The 20,607-nt window shown below is 40.8% G+C and overlaps 1 protein-coding gene across 2 annotated transcripts in view; it reads left to right on the top strand.

The window, feature by feature from the left end:
* LOC124788097 (pyrroline-5-carboxylate reductase-like) overlaps nt 1-3,912 on the top strand; it is a 78,334-nt gene extending 74,422 nt beyond the window's left edge. For both annotated transcript variants that reach the window (XM_047255213.1, XM_047255221.1), the window contains one exon: nt 3,700-3,912. In XM_047255213.1, the coding sequence (XP_047111169.1) occupies nt 3,700-3,766 (67 nt within the window). In that variant the 3' untranslated portion in view covers nt 3,767-3,912. The remainder of the gene's footprint in view (nt 1-3,699) is intronic.
* The last annotated feature ends 16,695 nt before the right edge of the window (nt 3,913-20,607 follow it).

Below are 20,607 nucleotides of genomic sequence, written 5' to 3' on the forward strand. Positions count from 1 at the left end.
CATAGAGTGGGCAGGCGAAAGTGGTGAGGTTGAACGGGCGATCTTTGCACTGCCCGATCTGACGACCGTGGCACTAAAGGTGAGGTCACAAGTCTGCGTGGCCGCCTCCTTTGTTGGCCGAGGAGAAGCAAGGACAGTGCTGTATTTTCCTGTCTGAGGCATGGTGGGCTGTCTACTGGCGAATAATTTTCGAGCAGCAAAGGTCGACACCTTTTCTTTCACTCTGATTTCCTGAATGAGCTTTTCGTCTTTAAAAATGGGGCAATCTCGAGAGGAAGCAGCGTGGTCACCCATACAGTTGATGCAACGAGGGGATGGAGGTGGACAAGCACCCTCATGGGCATCCTTGCCACACGTAACACATTTGTCCGGATTGGAACAGGACTGGCTGGTGTGATTGAACCGCTGACACCGATAGCAACGCGTAGGGTTTGGGACGTAAGGGCGAATGGAAATTATCTCGTCGCCTGCTTTGATTTTCGATGGGAGTTGAACTTTGTCAAATGTCAAGAAGACAATGCGGGTTGGTATGATGTTTGTGTCAACCCTTTTCAGAACTCTATGAACAGCCGTTACGCCCTGGTCAGACAGGTAGTGCTGAATTTCCTCGTCAGACAATCCGTTGAGGGAGAGTGTATAAACGACTCCACGTGAGGAATTTAAAGTGCGGTGCGCTTCAATCCGGACAGGGAAGGTGTGAAGCAGTGAAGTACGCAGCAATTTTTGTGGCTGGAGGGCACTGACTGTTTCTAACAACAAGGTGCCATTCCGTAATCTGGAACAAGACTTTACAGGACCTGCAATTGCGTCGACACCTTTCTGAATAATGAAAGGGTTGACCGTGGAGAAGTCGTGACCTTCGTCAGACCGAGAAACAACAAGGAACTGTGGCAACGATTGAAGAGCTGTCTGTGGCTGAGACTCAGTGAATTTACGCTTGTGAGCAGACATAGTGGAAGATGAGGAAACCATTGCGGAAGAATCCCCCATGATTACCGGCGTCTCCGATGGTGCGCTCCTCCCTTGTGGGGGCCCTCTCTGAGGGCACTCCCGCCTCAGGTGATTGTTCACACCTCAGGACACACCACCCGACAAACGGACGGAGGGACCGATCGGCACTTTTGGAAGGTATTAGCTCGGGTAACCACCCCTCCCTGGACCTGGCCGTTACCAGGGGGTACGTACGTGTCCTACCTGTCTACCCGGGGCGGGGAATTACGCATTACCCCGTCACCGGCTATGCACGAAAATGCGTGGGTCGGCCTTCAGACACGCACAGGGAGGAAGAAAGAGAAAGGGAAAAACAAAGAAAGGGAAAGGAAAGAAGAGAGGTCTCAAACGCCGCAGCGGAGAAAAGGGTAAAGAGAGGAGGTAAGGAAAAGAGAAGGACAAAGGAAGGATGAAGACATACAAGCAGAGAAGGCGAAGAATGCGTTACATTTACGAGCGTCTGTCTCCGGACATAGGCACAAACCATACTCCCAGAGGGGGAGAAAGGGAAGGAAAGAGCCAGAGGTGCGGGGGGACAAGATGGGGGATAGGGAAGGATGCGGAAAAGGAAGGTATGCAGCCCGGAAAGGAAGGAGGGCCACATTAGCTCGGGGTCCCGTGTTCGCTACGCACGTATCCACAAAAGAGTTGTGGACCCCCTGGGGGGGACCAAGGAGTGAGCAGGATTCCAAACAGAATTTAAGCAAACGCTCCAGTCTCAACTGCCTGCTTGATAGTTGGAAATGCACACCAGAATCGCTGTCGCATTCCAAAGAATGATTGCTACCCATTCAGTGTTCTTTAACAGCAGAATTGTTAGGCTTTTGTAAGTGTGTGTGATGCTCATGCTCTATACATGATGAACTGATGAATGTATTATGTACCACAACTACATGAAATAAGGTAGACACCCACCTTTACAGACTCTAAAAGGGCCATAAGCTAAGATGGTGTTCAAAAAATGCTTTTCAGAGGGAGTTTCCACAAAATATGACCAATCCTGTTGAACATGCTACTTGCATAAGCCAAAGAGACCATAGACTTGTGCCTCCTTGTGATTCACGCAACATGCGTCTTTCACTGTTTTCATTCTGGAGAAAAGTGATGGCAAGATGGACTGACTCATCTGACAAACTTTCAGGTCCTGAGATGAAACGAGGTATGAAGTCCCTGTCATGCCGAGCCAGATGGTGGCAACTGTCACCTAAAAGATACAAATAAGATTTGGCTTTCTATAAACAGCATGTCAAAATGTACCATCAACCTTTCTCCCGATAACGCACCATGGAATGGAAATCGGCTGCCCTTTTTCACCTCCATAGTGAAACAAACATTTGGCTGGATTGAATTCAAGTGTTCTAAAAAACTGTTCTCAATCTCACTGCCATGAAGCAAACCACAAAAGTTTCATCTATGTAGTTACACAAGCATGCATGTTTCATGGCAATGACTCCAGGGCATATTCCTCAAAGTCTTCCGTAACAATGTTAGTTGATAGTAGGTGACAATGTGCTCCCCACTGAAACTCCATGTTTCAGCTCATAAAACTGGTCATTGATTAAAAGTAAGTGGTAGGCAATTCATGTTGAAATAGGTTACTTTTAGTGAGTGAAGAGAGAGACCGCATCAGAACAAACTAAAATATCAGACTCATGGCCACCTGCCTTTCCTTGACATGTTGATCAGAAGGAAATTTGATGGTATATTAAGGTATGCCATCTATAGGAAGCTAACTCGTACTACTTTGTGTCTTCAAGTTTCACAGGGCCTAAATAATCTCACACATTGAAAGTCCGCATGCTGCAAAAATGTTTATAGTGTAAGACACACACACACACACACACACACACACACACAGTGCTCTATTGGGTGACACGAAAATAATGAGATGTTATGTAAGTCTGCTGCCGTTTTGTCCTACTTCAATAGAATTTCCATCAAGAGCAGTTGTATTCTGCAGAAAAATGATGTAAAGTGCATTTTTAACTATCTAAAATTGGGGTCATTTCAGGGTCTGTAAAGGATGACCTTGGTTTGCCATATCCCAAGCAGTTGCAGCATGTCATACTTTGGCCAAAGCCATCAGGACTGGAGAAGACCTGTGTACAGAGTGCAAGAGTTACACACACTTAAAATGTCTGAGCAAATTTGTTATTGCAGAATGTTGCCTTGGTCAGGGTCATCCTTAACTTCCGATATGGACAATTTTTGGGTGTGTGGTGGCACTTGGTTTATGGCGTGCTTGTTGTCTTTCGGCATATGCTATATTATGATTTCTGGCCAGCTAGCCTCCTACCGAGGGTTTAAATATCCTTGCACAGCACTCTCTTGTTGGATTTGGGCCTTGCAAATGACGGTGTGTTCGTCTTTCAAAATATTGGCAGTTGACAAAGACATTAACTGGCTGCATTCTTATAAGTTGTTTAAAATATTTTACATGCCAAGAGAAACTAAATCTCCCACTATGCTAAAATATTACCATGATATTAAAGATTTTTTTCCCCTTTAAAAATATTATAATCACTTGTTGCCACATTTGTTGGACAGGTATCATAATGAGAACAGTTCTGTGCATAGAGTATCTCTTGCCTTCATGTTGTGTGTGTTCACTAAAAACTGTTTTTTGGGAATATTCATTCTTAGCTTCACTGTGTGACTTAATGGTTTGTTGTACTGAGAAAACATTTTTAACACACGTTCTGTTTACAGGAGCACCTTAATGGAGGCTGTTGAAGCTGCTACAAAACGTGCCGCGGAGCTTGGGAAAAACAAGTGAGGGGAAAGCTACATACAGATGCATTTACAAATTTGGTAAAATGATGAAATGTCATTTTAAATGATGTACATAATATTGTTGATCATGTCATAATCTCATGTAAGTAATATCTTACTGTGAAATAAAAGTTTTAAGAATGGTTTGTACGTTCTCCCTACATAATTTTCTATGTGATACAAGGATGACTTACTTGTCGTCACTCAATATTGAGTATTTACTATTAACTGGACTCAGTATTGAGTCCAGTTATATGGTGTACAGAAGACGGATAGATTCATGAGTTATATGAATTTACATTAAGTGAAAATGCACAAAATGCTTTTTAATTTGATTTTATTGACTGTAGAAGATAGTTGCTTAAGGTATAGCAGTATCACAAAATGGTTGACTGGCAGTGATTTGATTCAAACTTTGTTCCTTTGAATCTGTCACAGTTAATCAGCTGTTAGCCTAATATTGCCTCTGATTCTTTCATGATATCAATTTCACCCCTGCCTCCTTTCCTCCATTAAATTCATAACCTATTAGCTGTTCCAATAAATAAATAAATAAATAAATAAATTCTGATTGACAGCATTGTAAATAGCCTTCTTCAGGGTGGTGTACTTTTTAGTAAACTTACCATCCTGATGATGTAGAACATTTGCACCATTGCCTGAAATGATCCGTACAAGAACATGGCAATGTGGTCATGTATATGGCAAAGTGTTATTGAATACTGCAATGGCCATGGAAGCCTATACTCACTCGTGTTGGAGTTATGTTAGGAATTACTTGTTAGTCCCGGCCACAACTGCTTATTTCCTTGTGTGTTGTCATATTTGTCTGCTGCAGGTAGCTTAATAAATCCTCATTTCCATATTATCACTATTAATTTACATATAACTCTCAAAGTTTTCAGTTACAAAAGTTTAGAATGTATTGCTTCACTACACTGAGATGAGATGGCAGTTTGGCAAAAAGATAGCACATGTGAACCTGATGTAAACCAATGACTGTTATTTGAAGTGTATGAAATCGAAAAACATTTCAGAGTAAGTCTGATTAACATGCAAAGTGACAGGAATGGATTCTAAAGCTTTGGATTTTGACACAAGAAAGTAGAATTTTGTTTTTGAAACACATTGCTTGGGATGGGAATTTTGCTTGAAGGTACTGAGCTAAATAGTTAAACTCCAAAGGATCACACCATATTGTAAGAGTTAGAACTGCAGTCTCGAAACACAGCAGTGGTGGTGCTTCACATGACCTAATTTTCTGTTGATTTGTTATGACAAGCATGGAAGATTCACTTTGACTTTATATTGTAATTAATGTGACCAAAATCTTAATTTAAAAAAATGGATACCATGGAACAAATTCCTGTTCAGGAGATCTACAGATAGCAAAAAGGAAGTAAATAACACGCAGTTTATACTACACACATACACCTCATACACATTACTAACTTTATCCTAATACACTACAGTTTCTTCTTTGAAGGGGAGGTTTACAAACAAATCCACAGCACAACTAAGGGCACCTGCATAGCATCCTCCTATGCCAACCTATTATGGGCAATCTAGAGGAAACCTTCTGAGCCTTCCAAAACCCCAAACACTTGATCTGATTTAAGTTCATTGATGATATTGTCTTGATCCGGGCTCAGGGCCAAGACACCCAACTCTCATTTCTTCACAACCTCATCACCTCTCCCACCCGCTTCACCTGGTCCACCCCAACCCAGCATGCCACCTTCCTGGACATTGACCACCCCCTCTCTGATGGCTCCATCCACACCACTGTCCACATTAAATCCATCAACCACCAACAGTACCTGCATTTCAACAGCTGTCATCCCTCCCAAACCAAAAAATCCCTCTGTGCAGCCTGGCCAGCAGGGGGCAGTAGATCTGCAGTGAAAAGAATTCTCTTGCCCAAAGCTGAGGGTCTCACAACAGCCTTCAGAGCCAGTCACTACCCCCAGATCTAGTCTGCAAACAGGTTTCCCATTCCATACCCCCAAAAACACCCAATCCTCCCACCATCCCCAACAACAAGCTACAAGTGTGCTCCCCCCTTCGTCACCCTACACCAACCCAGGTTAGAACAACTGAACCACATCCTTTGTCAGGTCTGTGATTATCTGTCATCATGCTCTGAACTTAGGGACATCCTACCCAAGATCCTTCCCACCCTTCCTAAAGTGATGTTCGACTGCCCAATGAACCTTCAACACCCTAGTTCATCCATATGCCACTCCCAATCCCAACTTCTTGCCACAGGGATCATATCCCTGTGTAAGACGCAGGTGCAAGACCTGCCCAATCCACTTACCCAGTGCTTTCTACTCTTATCAGAGGCCCAACCACATGTGAAAGCAGCGATGTCATATACCAGCTCTGCTGCAATTGTTGCACAGCTTTTTATATTGGTATGACTATCAATTACGTGTCTACCAGGGTGAATGTTCACTACCAAACTGTGGCCAAGAGCAAAGTGAACCACCTGTGGCACAACATGAAGCTGAACATAATGTGCTTCATTTCAGTGGCTGCTCCAGAACCTGTAACATCTGGATCCTCCCCTCCACCACCAGCTTTTTCCGAACTTTGTGGATGGGATTTATACTTACAACACATTCTCTGCTCCCAAAATAATCCCGGCTTCAACCTAAGGTAACCTACTGCCCCCACATCCTCCAGCCAACAGTTTCTGCCATCTCTGGTCTATCACCTCCTCCAAATTCATGTTCCCCCCCTTATTGTGCTCTGCTCTCTGCAAACGCCACCAGCTTTTCACTTCTTTTCTGCTCTCCTATTCTGATCACTCCCCCCCACCTTACCCCTATCTCCATGCTCCCATTCCATTCTCCTCCACAGCCTCCCGATGCCATGCCAGGCAGCCACCGTCTTGTCCCTGCACACTCTTGTCAGGAAGTGCTGGTTCCTCCCCCCCCCCACCCCCTCCCATCATGTATCCTGCTATCCTTCCCCTTCTTCACCCCACTCCAGACTGCTGCTTCAGCTTGACAGTAGACCATTGCACTCTGGCTTCTGAGGCGGGAGAAAGTGGCCACATCTGCGCGAACTGTGCTTGCTTGTGTGAATATGTTTTCTCTTCTTTTCAGAAGAAGGCTTTGGCTGAAAGCTCAGTGTGCAACAGGTTTTTTGTTGTGCCTGTCTGCAACTCAATGCATCATATTTACGGAGAATAACAATCCGTCCTTTTCGTAGTATTGTTGATAGTACACACTGTTCTTTACGAAGAATGCTTTGTATTACGATATCAAGAATAAATCTGTTAATTTCACTACAACCTTGCAGGTTATTTCAGGGGACATTCATGAAATACTATAAGAACCATGATGATCTTTCGGTTTCTATCAATTTGTTTGCTTATTCCTCATTTGGGCCCATGACACTTTGTGGGTCTGATTCTAGAGCACGTGCCAGGACTTTCATATCAGTTCTAACCACTATCCTGATACACATTTTTATGTTGGTATTAATATGGACAAATAAATTAATGATTGCCACCCCCCCCCCCTCCCACCACCACCACCCTGTACAATGTACAGTGGTGATTACCAGCCAGCTCGCACATACACTGCCTAACAAAACAGAAGGGGAGAAGAGAATGGAATAAAATTTCATAGTTTGGGAGGATATGTGATGTTATTTCAGTGGTTACAAAATCAAGTCAAGTTTACAGAGAATATAAGTTTGACATTGCAACCCCTTTGGCCTGGATGAGTGTCCTGATTTGGTGGGGAAGGGTGTCGTAAAGCTGTTGTCTTCTCCTGAGGGAAGCAATTCACAACTGTTGTGACTGATCGTTGATATTTTGGATACTGGCTCCAGGATGGAGTTGACATCAAAGCTGGCCCCAAACCTTTCATGGGCAGATTTGGAGAGCTTGCTGCTGACAGGAGTACCTCAGCATCACACAGTCAGTCTCTCTGTTGTTTGTGAGGGACACTTTTGCCTTGCCCTACACTGAGCTACCGACCTGTGTCATACTGATGCAGGCAAATTTTAAAGAATGGGGCACTTCTTTTGCTCCCCATAGTATTGATGATATTCTCTGAATAATTGAATAATTAATTAATTTTGACTCGGTGCGATGGGTATGTCTATGATCTTTTAACATTGATCACTTGATGATGCAGCTTAAAGCCACATAACTGGTCATGTTCTAATAAACAACAATTTTACCAGCTGTGAGCAGAGTTCTTCCTAACATCACACCTTTCAACAGCTGTGGTTGCCCGGAATATAAAATCGTTTGTCATACCCGGTGACGCCCCACATTATGATGCCAGCAGTAACACTGCCACGCCTCTCCAAAACATTGGAAGAATGGGACTTCTCCCCAGATCACCACCATGCTCACTGATGATGGTCATCTAGGATACTGCAGAACTGCAATTCATTGCTGGACACAATGTGATACCACTCATCAGCGGTCCATGCTCCTGGATTATGATACCACCCCAAACAAGCCATTTGGTTTGTGCTAATAATGGCAGTCTATGGATGTGACAGTAATTGCCCAGTGCAGCTGCTGCTAGTGTCCGAACTGTGGTATGTGATGACACAAAATGTTGCATGGAGCCTGTTACTTGTACTCAAATGGCCAGCACAAATGTGAAGTGTCATATGTTATTATTCTGAGTTAAACCTTTATTATATCTATTACTGAGTTGACAAATTCTCTCTGAATAAAATTTTGGTATCAGAAATGACAGGAAGCTCATGACAGCATGTTGAAAGTGTTGGGAGCCAAGCCAGTTTTTCACGTGCACAGTAATATGGAAGTCAGTCGGAGCTCATGTGAACAGTAGGAAGACTGTTAAAATAAGTCCCATTTTAACTGATTCGACAACTTTTGCATTTGCTGGGCATGTGGGACTGAGCATCATGCAAAAACGTGACAATGTTGACAATATTATTGGTGAACAATCTGATGATGCTCCCTTGTGGTGGTAGGCGTACTCAACCAGAATCTTGACAATGATTGTACCTGCCCTCCTGTCCTATGCAGCCCAACATCAGTTTACTGTAACGTCTGAATGTCCCACCAATATGGATATTGCATGACCGGACCAGTCGGCCAAATAAACTCTGTTAGGCACATTTCAAACTGTCAAATGCTTGATAATGCTGTCTCACACAAGTATGTGGCATCTCCTTGTCCTTCACAGTCATCACTCAACATGTGACTATGTTCTCATGCTTTATGTATATTACTGATCTGACGATAATGCTAAACATGAATGACACTAGTGCACTTTGGTGGCTGTGTTACCTGTCACAGTAATTGCATTTCTAGTCATTTATGTACCCTCCAGCAGAGTGTACATGTATAAAGCTGCATTGCCCTCTGACTATGTCTTCTGGTTGCTTCACTTTTTTTGTCAGTCAGTGTATATTATTCATCAGAATACCATGAATAGCCCAAAGCTTTATTTTTTACTCAGCCTGCTCCTCAACTGGGCCAGCAGTCGAAACACCTTGTGTTTACTGTAAGATGTAACAGATTAAAAAAAAAATCGCCAGTCTATGGCTGGTAATGATTGAAAGCACATTCTATGTTTGCTTCTCAAACCAAAATAAGTCTGTAAGACATAATAGTAATAAAAAAATTTGATTATTATCTCATTAATCTAACTTTTTTGAGGATACAATTTGAGAGTTCTTGAACTTCTTGGCACAACCACTTTCCTTTCCATTCGCACACTCACACATTACCATCCATAAAACATACTATGGCAGCCATATGTAATGTAACCTCAGCAATGCTATAAATAAAGTACTGGAATAATTAAAGCAAATTTATTATAAAAATCTTTGCCTACACCTTTGCATTACGTCTCTGCATAATCATTATTCAGAGTTAAGCATTTATTATACCTCTTAATGAGTTGACAGATTCTCTTTGCATAACATTTTGGTGTCAGAAACAGCAGCAACCTCATGACAACATGTTGAAGTTCTGCACTGGAATCAGAATGTTGGGAGCCAAGCCAATTTTTCATGTGCATACTGAGATGGAAGTCACTTGGAGCCCATATAGGCTGTAGGGGGATTGTTAAAATAAGTCCCATTTTAACTGACTGAACAACTTTTCATGTTTGCTGAATAATGTGGCACTGAGTATAGCACAAAAACATGAGTTATAGATAAGAGACTGTGTCACTTATTCTGAATAGCTCTTCTTAGTTTTCTTGATGTCTCACAGTAGGCTTCAGTTTTGTTTGACTTTCTACACTTCACAAAATCCTCAAATAAGATTTCTTTAACCCCCCATCTACCATCCCCCCCCAACCTCCAACCACGCCACTGGAAAAAGAAAAACAATAGACATATACAGTTTTTGTGGCTGATAGTTTGGTGTGCTTTACTTTTGGGTGAGGTGGTGTGGGCCCTTACCATTGACTGCTACTTTTTCTCTGTGTTAACGTAGGAAGACAGTGTCTCATCACCGGTAATGGTTGCATTAAATAGGCTTTCTTCCTCCACAGAGTAACGAAAAAGAAAGTCTAGAGAAGCAGTCGTCCTTTTGAGTTTTGTCTTTACAAGAGGGTGTTTGGAAACCCAAAGAGCACAGAACTTGCTGTACCCAAATAGTTTAGTCATGAATTCCTGCAAAACACCAAGAAATCTGTGGAAGTTTTCCAACAGTTCAGATATTGTGACATGCAATTTTCACAAAGTGTTCCGTCAGTTTTATGTTCCAATTTGTTGCTGACTACAGATGGATGGCCACTTCTGTCATCTTCAAAAACATTAATCCTTCCACTGATAAGAAATTTGCTGTAGCTGATAATTTTAACCATCTACGTGAGAAAGGAGTCCAGTGCAGCTGTCAGTAATAAGAATAATAAGAATTTCCACAACCAGTCAGCACAGGTGTCGACTCCATGGGGCCTGAGGGGGTCCAAACCCCCTCAAAAATTCGTTTGGGTTGGCAGAGCCCCCCCCCCCCTCCCCAAATAATTTAAGAAAATTATTAGTTATATCATGCTTTGTAAAATCACAAAATTATGTTGGAATTTTTTATTTTCCTTGTTTGATGAGATTTACCTTTTAAAATACATTCAGTAATAAGTTAAGACAAATAATTATTACAGCAGTAGGCAGGTTAACTGAAAATGGGTGGTGTGAATAATGATAGTGCACACTTAGAATTTGCCCGGTGCGCGAACCTTTGGGTAAAGTTTGGTGCCGGCGAGACAGCACTGTGGCCGCGGCGACATCAAAAACACTGGAGCAGAAGCGCCTGGAACCCACCGTGTCGCGTCGCCTTGATGCTTCGAGACATTACAATACCGCGGCTGTAGAAAGTCCACCCTGCTGTCAACAGTCATTCAGCGTGGATAGTTTCGTTCAGTGAATGCTGCAGACGTGTTTAGTGTTCTGACTTTCATCCCTAGTGGACTATTTTATATGACTAAATTTTATTCATTTACTTTAGTCTCTTAGTGTATTGTGAATTAAATTTGCAATGGATAAGTTTGTTACCAAAAAGGCGCGCTTGGAAGTTGATTATACTGCAAGGCAACCTCTAATAATTATTGTGTCATCAATTGCTTCGTCGACTTCAGGCGAGAACCGTTCACGGCTGAAACCTGGACAATCCGGTAAGGGAAGATCATTTCAGAAGTCTTGGTTGATCAAATATACATCGCTAGAATATGAAGCGTCGATCGAAAAAGTTTACTGCAAAACCTGCAAAGAGGCAAATGCTAAAAATCTATTACAATTTTCCTCAAAAAAAAAAAAAAAAAAAAAAAAAAAAAAAAAAAAAAAAAAAAAATAATAATAATAATAATAATAATAATATACATATATATGTGCATAAAGAAGGCGTTAGGAAACTAAATTCTATCACTAACCGAAATGTGGCCTCCCAATTGAAAGAACAGTTAGATAGTGATATGAAGAAAGGCAGTTTAGTTCTTGAGACAATTTTTACTAGCGTGCAATTTCTGTGCCGACAAGGATTAGCAGTTAGAGGGCACGAAGATGTAAACTCAAATTGTTTTCAGTTGTCGGAACTCCGAAAGAATGACATACCTGAGTTTAAAGATTGGTTAGGGCGTTTGGAGTATAGGTGGACATCTCACAATATTCAAAACGAGATGATTGATCTACTAGGAAAGTCTGTGTTGAGAAAGGTATTGGCTTCAATCAAGAAGACTGAACGTTTTTCTATTATGAATGATGCAACAAGTGATTCTTCGATTCAAGAACAAGTGTCATTTTGTATTCATACTATCAATGATTCCTTAATCATCAACGAAGATTTTATTGGCTTGTACGAGACCCCCAACACTGAATCACAAACTCTGTTTAGTGTTTCAAAAATTTTTTGCTCATCTTGATTTGTCAATGGATAACTTAAGAGTACAGTGCTATGATGGTGACTCGAATATGAGGTAAGTTCAAAGGACTAAAAAAGTTAGTTTTGGATATACAACCAAAAGCATGTTATGTGCACTGCACTGCACTGCTCACAGTTTAGACTTGGCAGTTGTAGACAGTCTCTGCCGTCTTACGTCTATGAGGGATATTATTGTCTTAGCCAAGGACTTAATAAAAATACAGTAAGGGAATCCAACAAAAAGGATGGGACTTTTCAGAGGCATACGCTCTGAGAGTGCCAACGACCAAGCTGGTCTTCGACCCCTTTGCCTGAATTGATGGACTATGCGAGCTTCTAGTACTCTTATCTTAAGAATATTGGAAAACTTTGAAGAACTTCTAGAGTTTTAGGAAAAAACAGAGGCATGTTACAAATGTGCAGGCTACCTCGAGTCAATGTTACAATTCATGACTTATTTCTTTTTACGTCTTTATTGTCATGCCATGAGCCTAGTAGAGGGTGTCAGTGAAAAAATTCAGTGCCCTAATCTAAGTGTTGCTGACCTGGAAAAAAATATATGAGGGCTTGATTTGTATATTAAATGGAAGGCGTGATAGTTTTGAACACTTTTGGGAATTGTGTTTAAAACAAAAACCTTCACAAGTTGATGATCTTTCGCTTCCTCGGAATCGAAGTATACCAAAGAAGTATGAAAACAGCGAAGTCGGCTCACCGACCACTTTCAAAACCCCAAAGGAACACTACAAAGCTAATTACATTGAAGTTTGTGAAACGGTGCAATCTTGCATTACTGTGCGCTTTGCTTCAACTGGGCTCACACAGGTCATTGCAGTTGTACAAGAGTGCTTGCTTTTAGTAAACAGAAGTGAAACAAATTTGGAAAAATCAACCGAGTTTTTTAAAACTGACCTAGACATTGAGAGACTGCGTGTACACTTGAATATGTTAGCCAATATCGCAAATAAAAAAACAACTGGTCTTAAAAAAACATGCGTGGTGTAAGAAAGTACATTACACAAGAACCAGCACTTAAATAATGTGAGCCGCGTATCATTATTATCTGTGTTTTGTTCTATATAAGAAAGAGTGCCCGTCTTTTCTTGCTCTTCTTTTTTTTTTAATCGCGCGCCTTTCCGACAGCATCTAACAGGCTCCTATTTTCTTCCATTTTGTTCCAATGAACTAAACTTGTATTCCTGTTAGGAATTTATTTAATCATTCCATTATTGTCGCCAATTGTGACTACTGATATGATCTTATTATGAATACTTTATTCTTTCGCTCCAGTGTTGCGCTAAGGTTATTGTAATTTCCAAGTATTTCATCGAAATACGGTACAATTCTTTGTTATGTTCAAAACAGAGACAATTATTCACAAAATGTTAGATTTCAGCAAAAAAAACTTTTTTGTTAAATAATAATTGTTTAATTTAACATTTCTACTTTCATTTCGCAGTAGCAATCACCATTTATGAATATTATAGATTTTTTTATACTACATTTTTTCTTACGATGGCAACGTGATGCTCACGAGATTAAATTAAATCATTCTGAAGCTCCCGCGAGGCGAGAAGCTAGTTAGAAATTTCCTTGAGATTACAAAAACACAAATTAAACGCTTTTCAGCATGCTACAGGTCTACTTGTCTTCACTTCAAGCAATAAAAGGTAAAAAAGAGCAGAATAAACTAAGAAGTGAAGTGATCGTCTTATGCATTCGATTGTATTGTGTGCATTTTCTGATAAAAATAATTTTTGTTCTAAAAACTAAAAAGTGGCATGTGAAATACTTCATTCATTTACTTTTAGTTAATGATAATAAGTGATACCTCTAATTACTCCATGTACCAATAGTTGTGTGTGATATTTAAGTAATAAAAATAACCAGTCTCATGCTCATATTTAAAAATAAAAAAATCAAGAATAATTGGGATACATTAAGTTGAAGAAATTCTGCTTAATAATCACAAAATGCTAATTTGTACGAATTACGATAAGAACTTGAGATTTCGTCAATCTGCTATTTTGAGACATAATTAGTTTGAAATATTTTTTTTCAATTGCTGAATTATTACAAATATATGAATATACTTAAGTTTGAAACTCCCTGGTAGATTAAAACTGTGTGCCCGACCAAGACTCGAACTCGGGACCTTTGCCTTTCGCGGGCAAGTGCTCTACCATCTGAGCTACCGAAGCACGACTCACGCCCAGTACTCACAGCTGTACTTCTGCCAGTATCTCATCTCCTACCTCCCAAACTTTACAGAAGCTCTCCTGCGAATACGAAGTTTGTAGATTTTCAAAATCACTGTCCAGTATATTAACTTGGCTCAAAATTGGTGCATAAGCTTGCTTCTGTAAAGTTTGGAAGGCAGGAGACGAGATACTGGCAGAAGTAAAGCTGTGAGTACCGGGCGTGAGTCGTGCTTCGGTAGCTCAGATGCTAGCCTGCATCTCGTGGTCGTACGGTAGCGTTATCGCTTCCCACGCCCGGGTTCGATTCCTGGCGGGGTCAGGGATTTTCTCTGCCTCGTGATGGCTGGGTGTTGTGTGATGTCCTTAGGTTGGTTAGGTTTAAGTAGTTCTAAGTTCTAGGGGACTGATGACCATAGATGTTAAGTCCCATAGTGCTCAGAGCCATTTGAACCATTTTATGCCGGCACGGTAGCTCAGCGTGTTCGGTCAGAGGGTTAACTGCCCTCTGTAATAAAAAAACTGAGTTAATCGATCAACAACGAACTTAAACTGATGTCTTACGACGTCCGCCCCGAGCAGATGCAACAAACAAACACGAACAAAATGAGATTTTAAAAATAAAAAAATAAAAAAAATAAAAAAAAGGATGGTAGAGCACTTGCCCGCGAAAGGCAAAGGTCCTGAGTTCGAGCCTCGGTCGGGCACACAGTTTTAATCTGCCAGGAAGTTTCATATCAGCGCACACTCCGCTGCAGAGTGAAAATCTCATTCTGGATACTTAAGTTTATTTTACATCCATTACCATTTACGCTAGCCGAAGCATAAATTTCCATAATTCCATAATCATATCCACCCACATCTATAAAATACCGTAGTTAATGCTTTAGTATATTTGGCGTCCAACGTGGGGCCACAACGTAAGAATAAATGTATGTAAAAATCTGAATTGCAATTACTAATGCAAAATGTGTGTTTCTATTTCATTGTACCACGACGTGGAAATAGTCAACCATAATGTTTACGACAAATTGTACATCTTTAAGGTAAAAACTCATTCAAATGAATTTTTGTTCTGTCAAGATCATCATTTTCTTCTATAGCATTCTTTTCCTTTGATTTTCTACAGAAAGTGAAACCGTAGTTAGTTATAGTTCGGCTCAGTGATTTCGGAAAGGTGTGTTAAGAAAAATCCAATTTTGCAAAAATCGACGTAAGATTGTTTTGCATGTGAAGGTAGAGAACATAAAATGGCCGATTTGGTCGCTCAATGATAAAAGAGCATCGTAGTCAGGAAAATTATTTATTGTATTAATAGTATTTACTGTTATTTATATACGTATGTAACTGTTAAATATTAACCTTTCAAAATTTCATATTATGGTCAAAGTCAGTAAAAAAGAGAATTTACCAATTGAAACCATGGCTTCACCACCAGATTTCGAAAATGAAGCGGTAAATCTAAATGAATCACTCATAGATTTTACTGCAAATGTGTTAGAAAATCAAACCCCGGACTTGAACATGTCCGCCATGAATTCGGAGATCACACAAATAACGAAACCGGTCGTTCAACCACTGCGATTAATGAAACTGCAGCGCATACGGATCAATCTAATGAAACGACGGAAGACAGTATTGCGCTTGACCTGGTTTCTGCTTTCCTGAAAAAGTTGGAATCACACGGTCGCGAACACGATGAGCGAGAGAAAGAAAGGGAAGCTTTATGCTAAAAGAAACAGGACCAGAGAGAGAAAGAATTATAAAATGAAATAAAAACCGAACTAGGAAACATCAGGTCCGAGTTTCTGAATATGAAGCAAGCTTATGCACCAATTTTGAGTCAAGTTAATATACTGGACAGTGATTTTGAAAATCTACAAACTTCGCATTCCGCAATAAAGTCGAATGTGGAAGACTTAACATCTGCCATTACAAATCTCAAAATAAATAACCAAAAGATTTTAGACGAACACCTAGAATCTCACAAAAGGCAAATAAATATTGGAATATCCAATTGGATAACTACTAAAGAGACGGAACTTGATGCAAAAATTAATGTTGCCGTTGACAACGCTGTACAGCGCGTACGGGAAGAAATACGTTCTGCCAAAACCACCTACAATACGGTGGTCTTGCCCACACAAAGAATTACTACGCATGTTAAAGACAAAATTACCGATCAACTTTAGGGAGAAATGCACCAGATGAAGATCTGGAGCATTTCCTTTCGGTGAACGACTCCTTAGACCTAATCCAAGAAGACACAAAGTCCTACCAAGCATTCATGAATAGCTGCAACAGTTGTCACAGTGTTGATAATCTGAGTAGTAATGAACAGAGTAAACGTAATCAGCACAGGAAATGTCAATACGACGAAATGAATGTGTCTGGTTACAACAATAATCCGAACCATGTTTCGAATGATGCGAATACCGGTTACGTAGCCAATAAATGGAATTATGGCGACAGTAACTCGGGAAATGGCATGAACCGTCAGCGCAAGTTCAGAAATGGAAATAATTTCCATGACGCTAACCACAATAAAACGACACCATGGAAAGAGCAGAATGGAAATCAATGGTGCAACAACAATGGTCCTCCGAATCAAACACAAATGAACGGAACAAGAACCAATATCCAAATAGTAATAACGGCAATCAATGGTCAGACCAGCAACAGATTTTATGGTTCGGTAACCAGACGCCGAATATAATGCAAGCTGTGCCCGTCATTCCAAACACGACCAGTCAAAATCTTATTGACATTAGTCGTTCTACTACGGGGCGAGTATGCGAAGTCGCAGAACAATCCGGCCAACAGCAACAGTCGAACTAGAGCCGACCGTTCTGAACGGCCTCCCGAACACGGCCTGATCTATAAGCGGAGGTAACCGAACAATTAACCTGAAAGGACTACGTTACAACGACGGTGCCGACATCAGGGATGAATTATTAGAAGAAATTGATGTCTGTAAACATGACGATGAATACATAGTACAAGCTGCAACTATGGTCACTATTAGTGGTGTTAATGTGGAAGCAATCACTGATACTGGTGCCACTTAAAGTGTCATAAATCAGACCTTGTTCGACCAAATTAACCGCTTAAAGAGATTACCAATATTGCCCGTGCAAAATTGCCTAGTTTTGATACTGTCATAATGTTATTGTTAAATTGGTCGACCCAAGAATACTCCACATTTCTGAGGATTGCGAGACATCAGAATTTCTGCACTCAGAAGTTAACAGTTCAGCAGTACCTAGCAATTCAGAAACAATTTTAGCAATTCTCAGAGTCGACATATCTGAACCAAACACAGAAGGAAGAACTCGCAAATCTCATTGAAGATTATATACCTATATTTGCTAATAAACCAGGCATCATAAAGAATTTTGTGTATAACATGGATGTTACCCCACACGAAACTTTTTGTAGGACATCATATGCCGTGCCGTGGAGTAAAAAGGAGGCTGTAAAGACGGAAACACATCAGATGTTAGACTGGGGAATAATCGAACCATCGGACTCCCCATATTCTAGTCCCCTTTTAGCGGTATCCAAACTGGGGGGCGAGATAAGGTTAGTGCTTGATGCACGAAACATAAACACGACAGCAGACTGGAAAATTTAGAGGAACTTTTACAACGTTTTTATGGCACTTGTTTCCTCTCGAGCCTTGATCTTTGATGCACGAAACATAAACAAAATTATCATACCAGTCCAAACCAGACCGGAAAATTTAGAGGAACTTTTACAACGTTTTTATGGCACTCGTTTCCTCTCGAGCCTTGATTTCCGATAACCGTACTGGCAAATTCTATTAAGCGAAAAGTCTAGAAAAGACACTGCATTCATTTTTGGTACTACATTCCAGGTACTACCCTTTGGCTTGAACGTCAGTGAGGGAGTTTTCATTGCAGCATTAGACAAGGTTCTGGGCCCAACACTTCTCAACACAGTCATGGCGTACATAGACGATTTGTTAATAGCCACTGCTACGTGGGATAAACGCATTGAGATACTGCCGGCAATTTTCCGCAAATTCAACGAAGCGGGGATAACTGCCAACCTATCCAAATCCAAATTTTGGAGATCGGAGATAAAATTTCTCGGGCACATTATCTTGCCCGAAGGAATCATATGCCTGAGCCTGGAAAATTGGACGCTATTGAACACTTCGCTGTACCAACAACCAAAAAACTGCTAAGGTCTTTTCTCGGAGCTGCTTCGTTTTTCTGACGTTTCGTACCCAATCAATTATTGAATGAAGAAAATCTTTTATCACTTCTACAGAAGAATAATTCTTGGATCTGGAATTATCAATCTCAAACTGGATTCGACAATAAAAACGGCACTTGTAAATGCAAAGTTATTGTATCATCTGGACATGCTTCAGGATTTTTGCATTGCAACTGATGCTTCTCTTTGCAGTTTAGGGGCGTGTCTGTTCCAAACCGTTAAAACCGATGAAAAGACCGATATAAAAATGATTTGCGAGCAGAACTTTGTCAGCATGCGAAATGGCATACACGGTAACTGAACTTAAGGCTCTTGCTGTTGTTTTGGCCTTAAAGAAGTTTCACTATTAAGTGCACGGGAAACGTATACGAATATATTGTGACCATCAGGCCCTTAGCTTTCTGCTATCATGTAAATTGTTACACGCGCGACTCGAACAGTGGGCACTAGTTTTACAAGAATATCGTCTGTAAATAATGCCCGGTACCTGAACTTGAGAATCTTGCTGTTGTATGTGCCCTAAAGCAGTTTCACAATTACGTGGATGGCAAACGTATACGAATATATTGTGACCATCAGGCTCTTAGCTTTCTGCTATCATGTACATTGTTATACATGCGACTCGAACAGTGGGCCCTAGTTTTACAAGAGTTGTTGTTGTTGTTGTGGTCTTCAGTTCTGAAACTGGTTTGATGCAGCTCTCCATGCTAATCTATCCTGTGCAAGCTTCTTCATCTCCCAGTACGTACTGCAACCTACATCCTTCTGAATCTGCTTAGCGTATTCATCTCTTGGTCTCCCTCTACGATTTTTACGCTCCACGCTGCCCTTCAATACTAAATTGGTGATCCCTTGATGCCTCAGGACATGTCCTACCAACCGGTCCCTTCTTCTAGTCAAGTTGTGCCACAAACTTCTCCCCAATCCTATTCAATACCTCCTCATTAGTTACGGGATCTACCCACCTAATCTTCAACATTCTTCTGTAGCACCACATTTCGAAAGGTTCTATTCTCTTCTTGTCCAAACTATTTATTGTCCATGTTTCACTTCCATACATGGCTACACTCCATACAAATAGCAAAACTCCTTTACTACTTTAAGTGTCTCATTTCCTAATCTAATTCCCTCAGCATCACTCGACTTAATTCGACTACATTCCATTATCCTCGTTTTGCTTTTGTTGATGTTCATCTTATACCCTCCTTTCAAGACACTGTCCATTCCGTTCAACTGCTCTTCCAAGTTCTTTGCTGTGTCTGACAGAATTACAATGTCATCGGCGAACCTCAAAGTTTTTATTTCTTCTCCATGGATTTTAATACCTACTCCAAATTTTTCTTTTGTTTCCTTCACTGCTTGCTCAATATGCAGATTGAATAACATCGGGGACAGGCTACAACCCTGTCTCACTCCCTTCCCAACCACTGCTTCCCTTTCATGCCCATCGACTCTTATAACTGCCACCTGTTTTCTGTACAAATTGTAAATAGCCTTTCGCTCCCTGTATTTTACCCCTGTCATCTTTAGAATTTGAAAGAGAGTATTCCAGTCAACACTGTCAAAAGCTTTCTCTAAGTCTACAAACGCTAGAAACGTAGTCTTGCCATTCCTTAATCTTTCTTCTAAGATAAGTCGTAAGTTCAGTATTGCCTCACGTGTTCCAACATTTCTACGGAATCCAAACTGATCTTCCCCGAGGTGGGCTTCTACCAGTTTTTCCATTCGTCTGTAAAGAGTTCGAGTTAGTATTTTGCAGCCGTGACTTATTAAACTGATACTTCGGTAATTTTCACATCTGTCAGTACCTGCTTTCTTTGGGATTGGAATTATAATATTCTTCTTGAAGTCTGAGGGTATTTCGCCTGTCTTGTACATCTTGCTTACCAGATGGTAGAGTTTTGTCAGGACTGGCTCTCCCAAGGCCGTCAGTAGTTCTAATGGAATTTTGTCTACTCCCGGGGCCTTGTTTCGACTCAGGTCTTTCAGTGCTCTGTCAAACTCTTCACGCAGTATCATATATCCCATTTCATC

Source organism: Schistocerca piceifrons, chromosome 1, assembly GCF_021461385.2.
Source record: "Schistocerca piceifrons isolate TAMUIC-IGC-003096 chromosome 1, iqSchPice1.1, whole genome shotgun sequence".
Lineage (NCBI taxonomy): Eukaryota > Metazoa > Arthropoda > Insecta > Orthoptera > Acrididae > Schistocerca > Schistocerca piceifrons.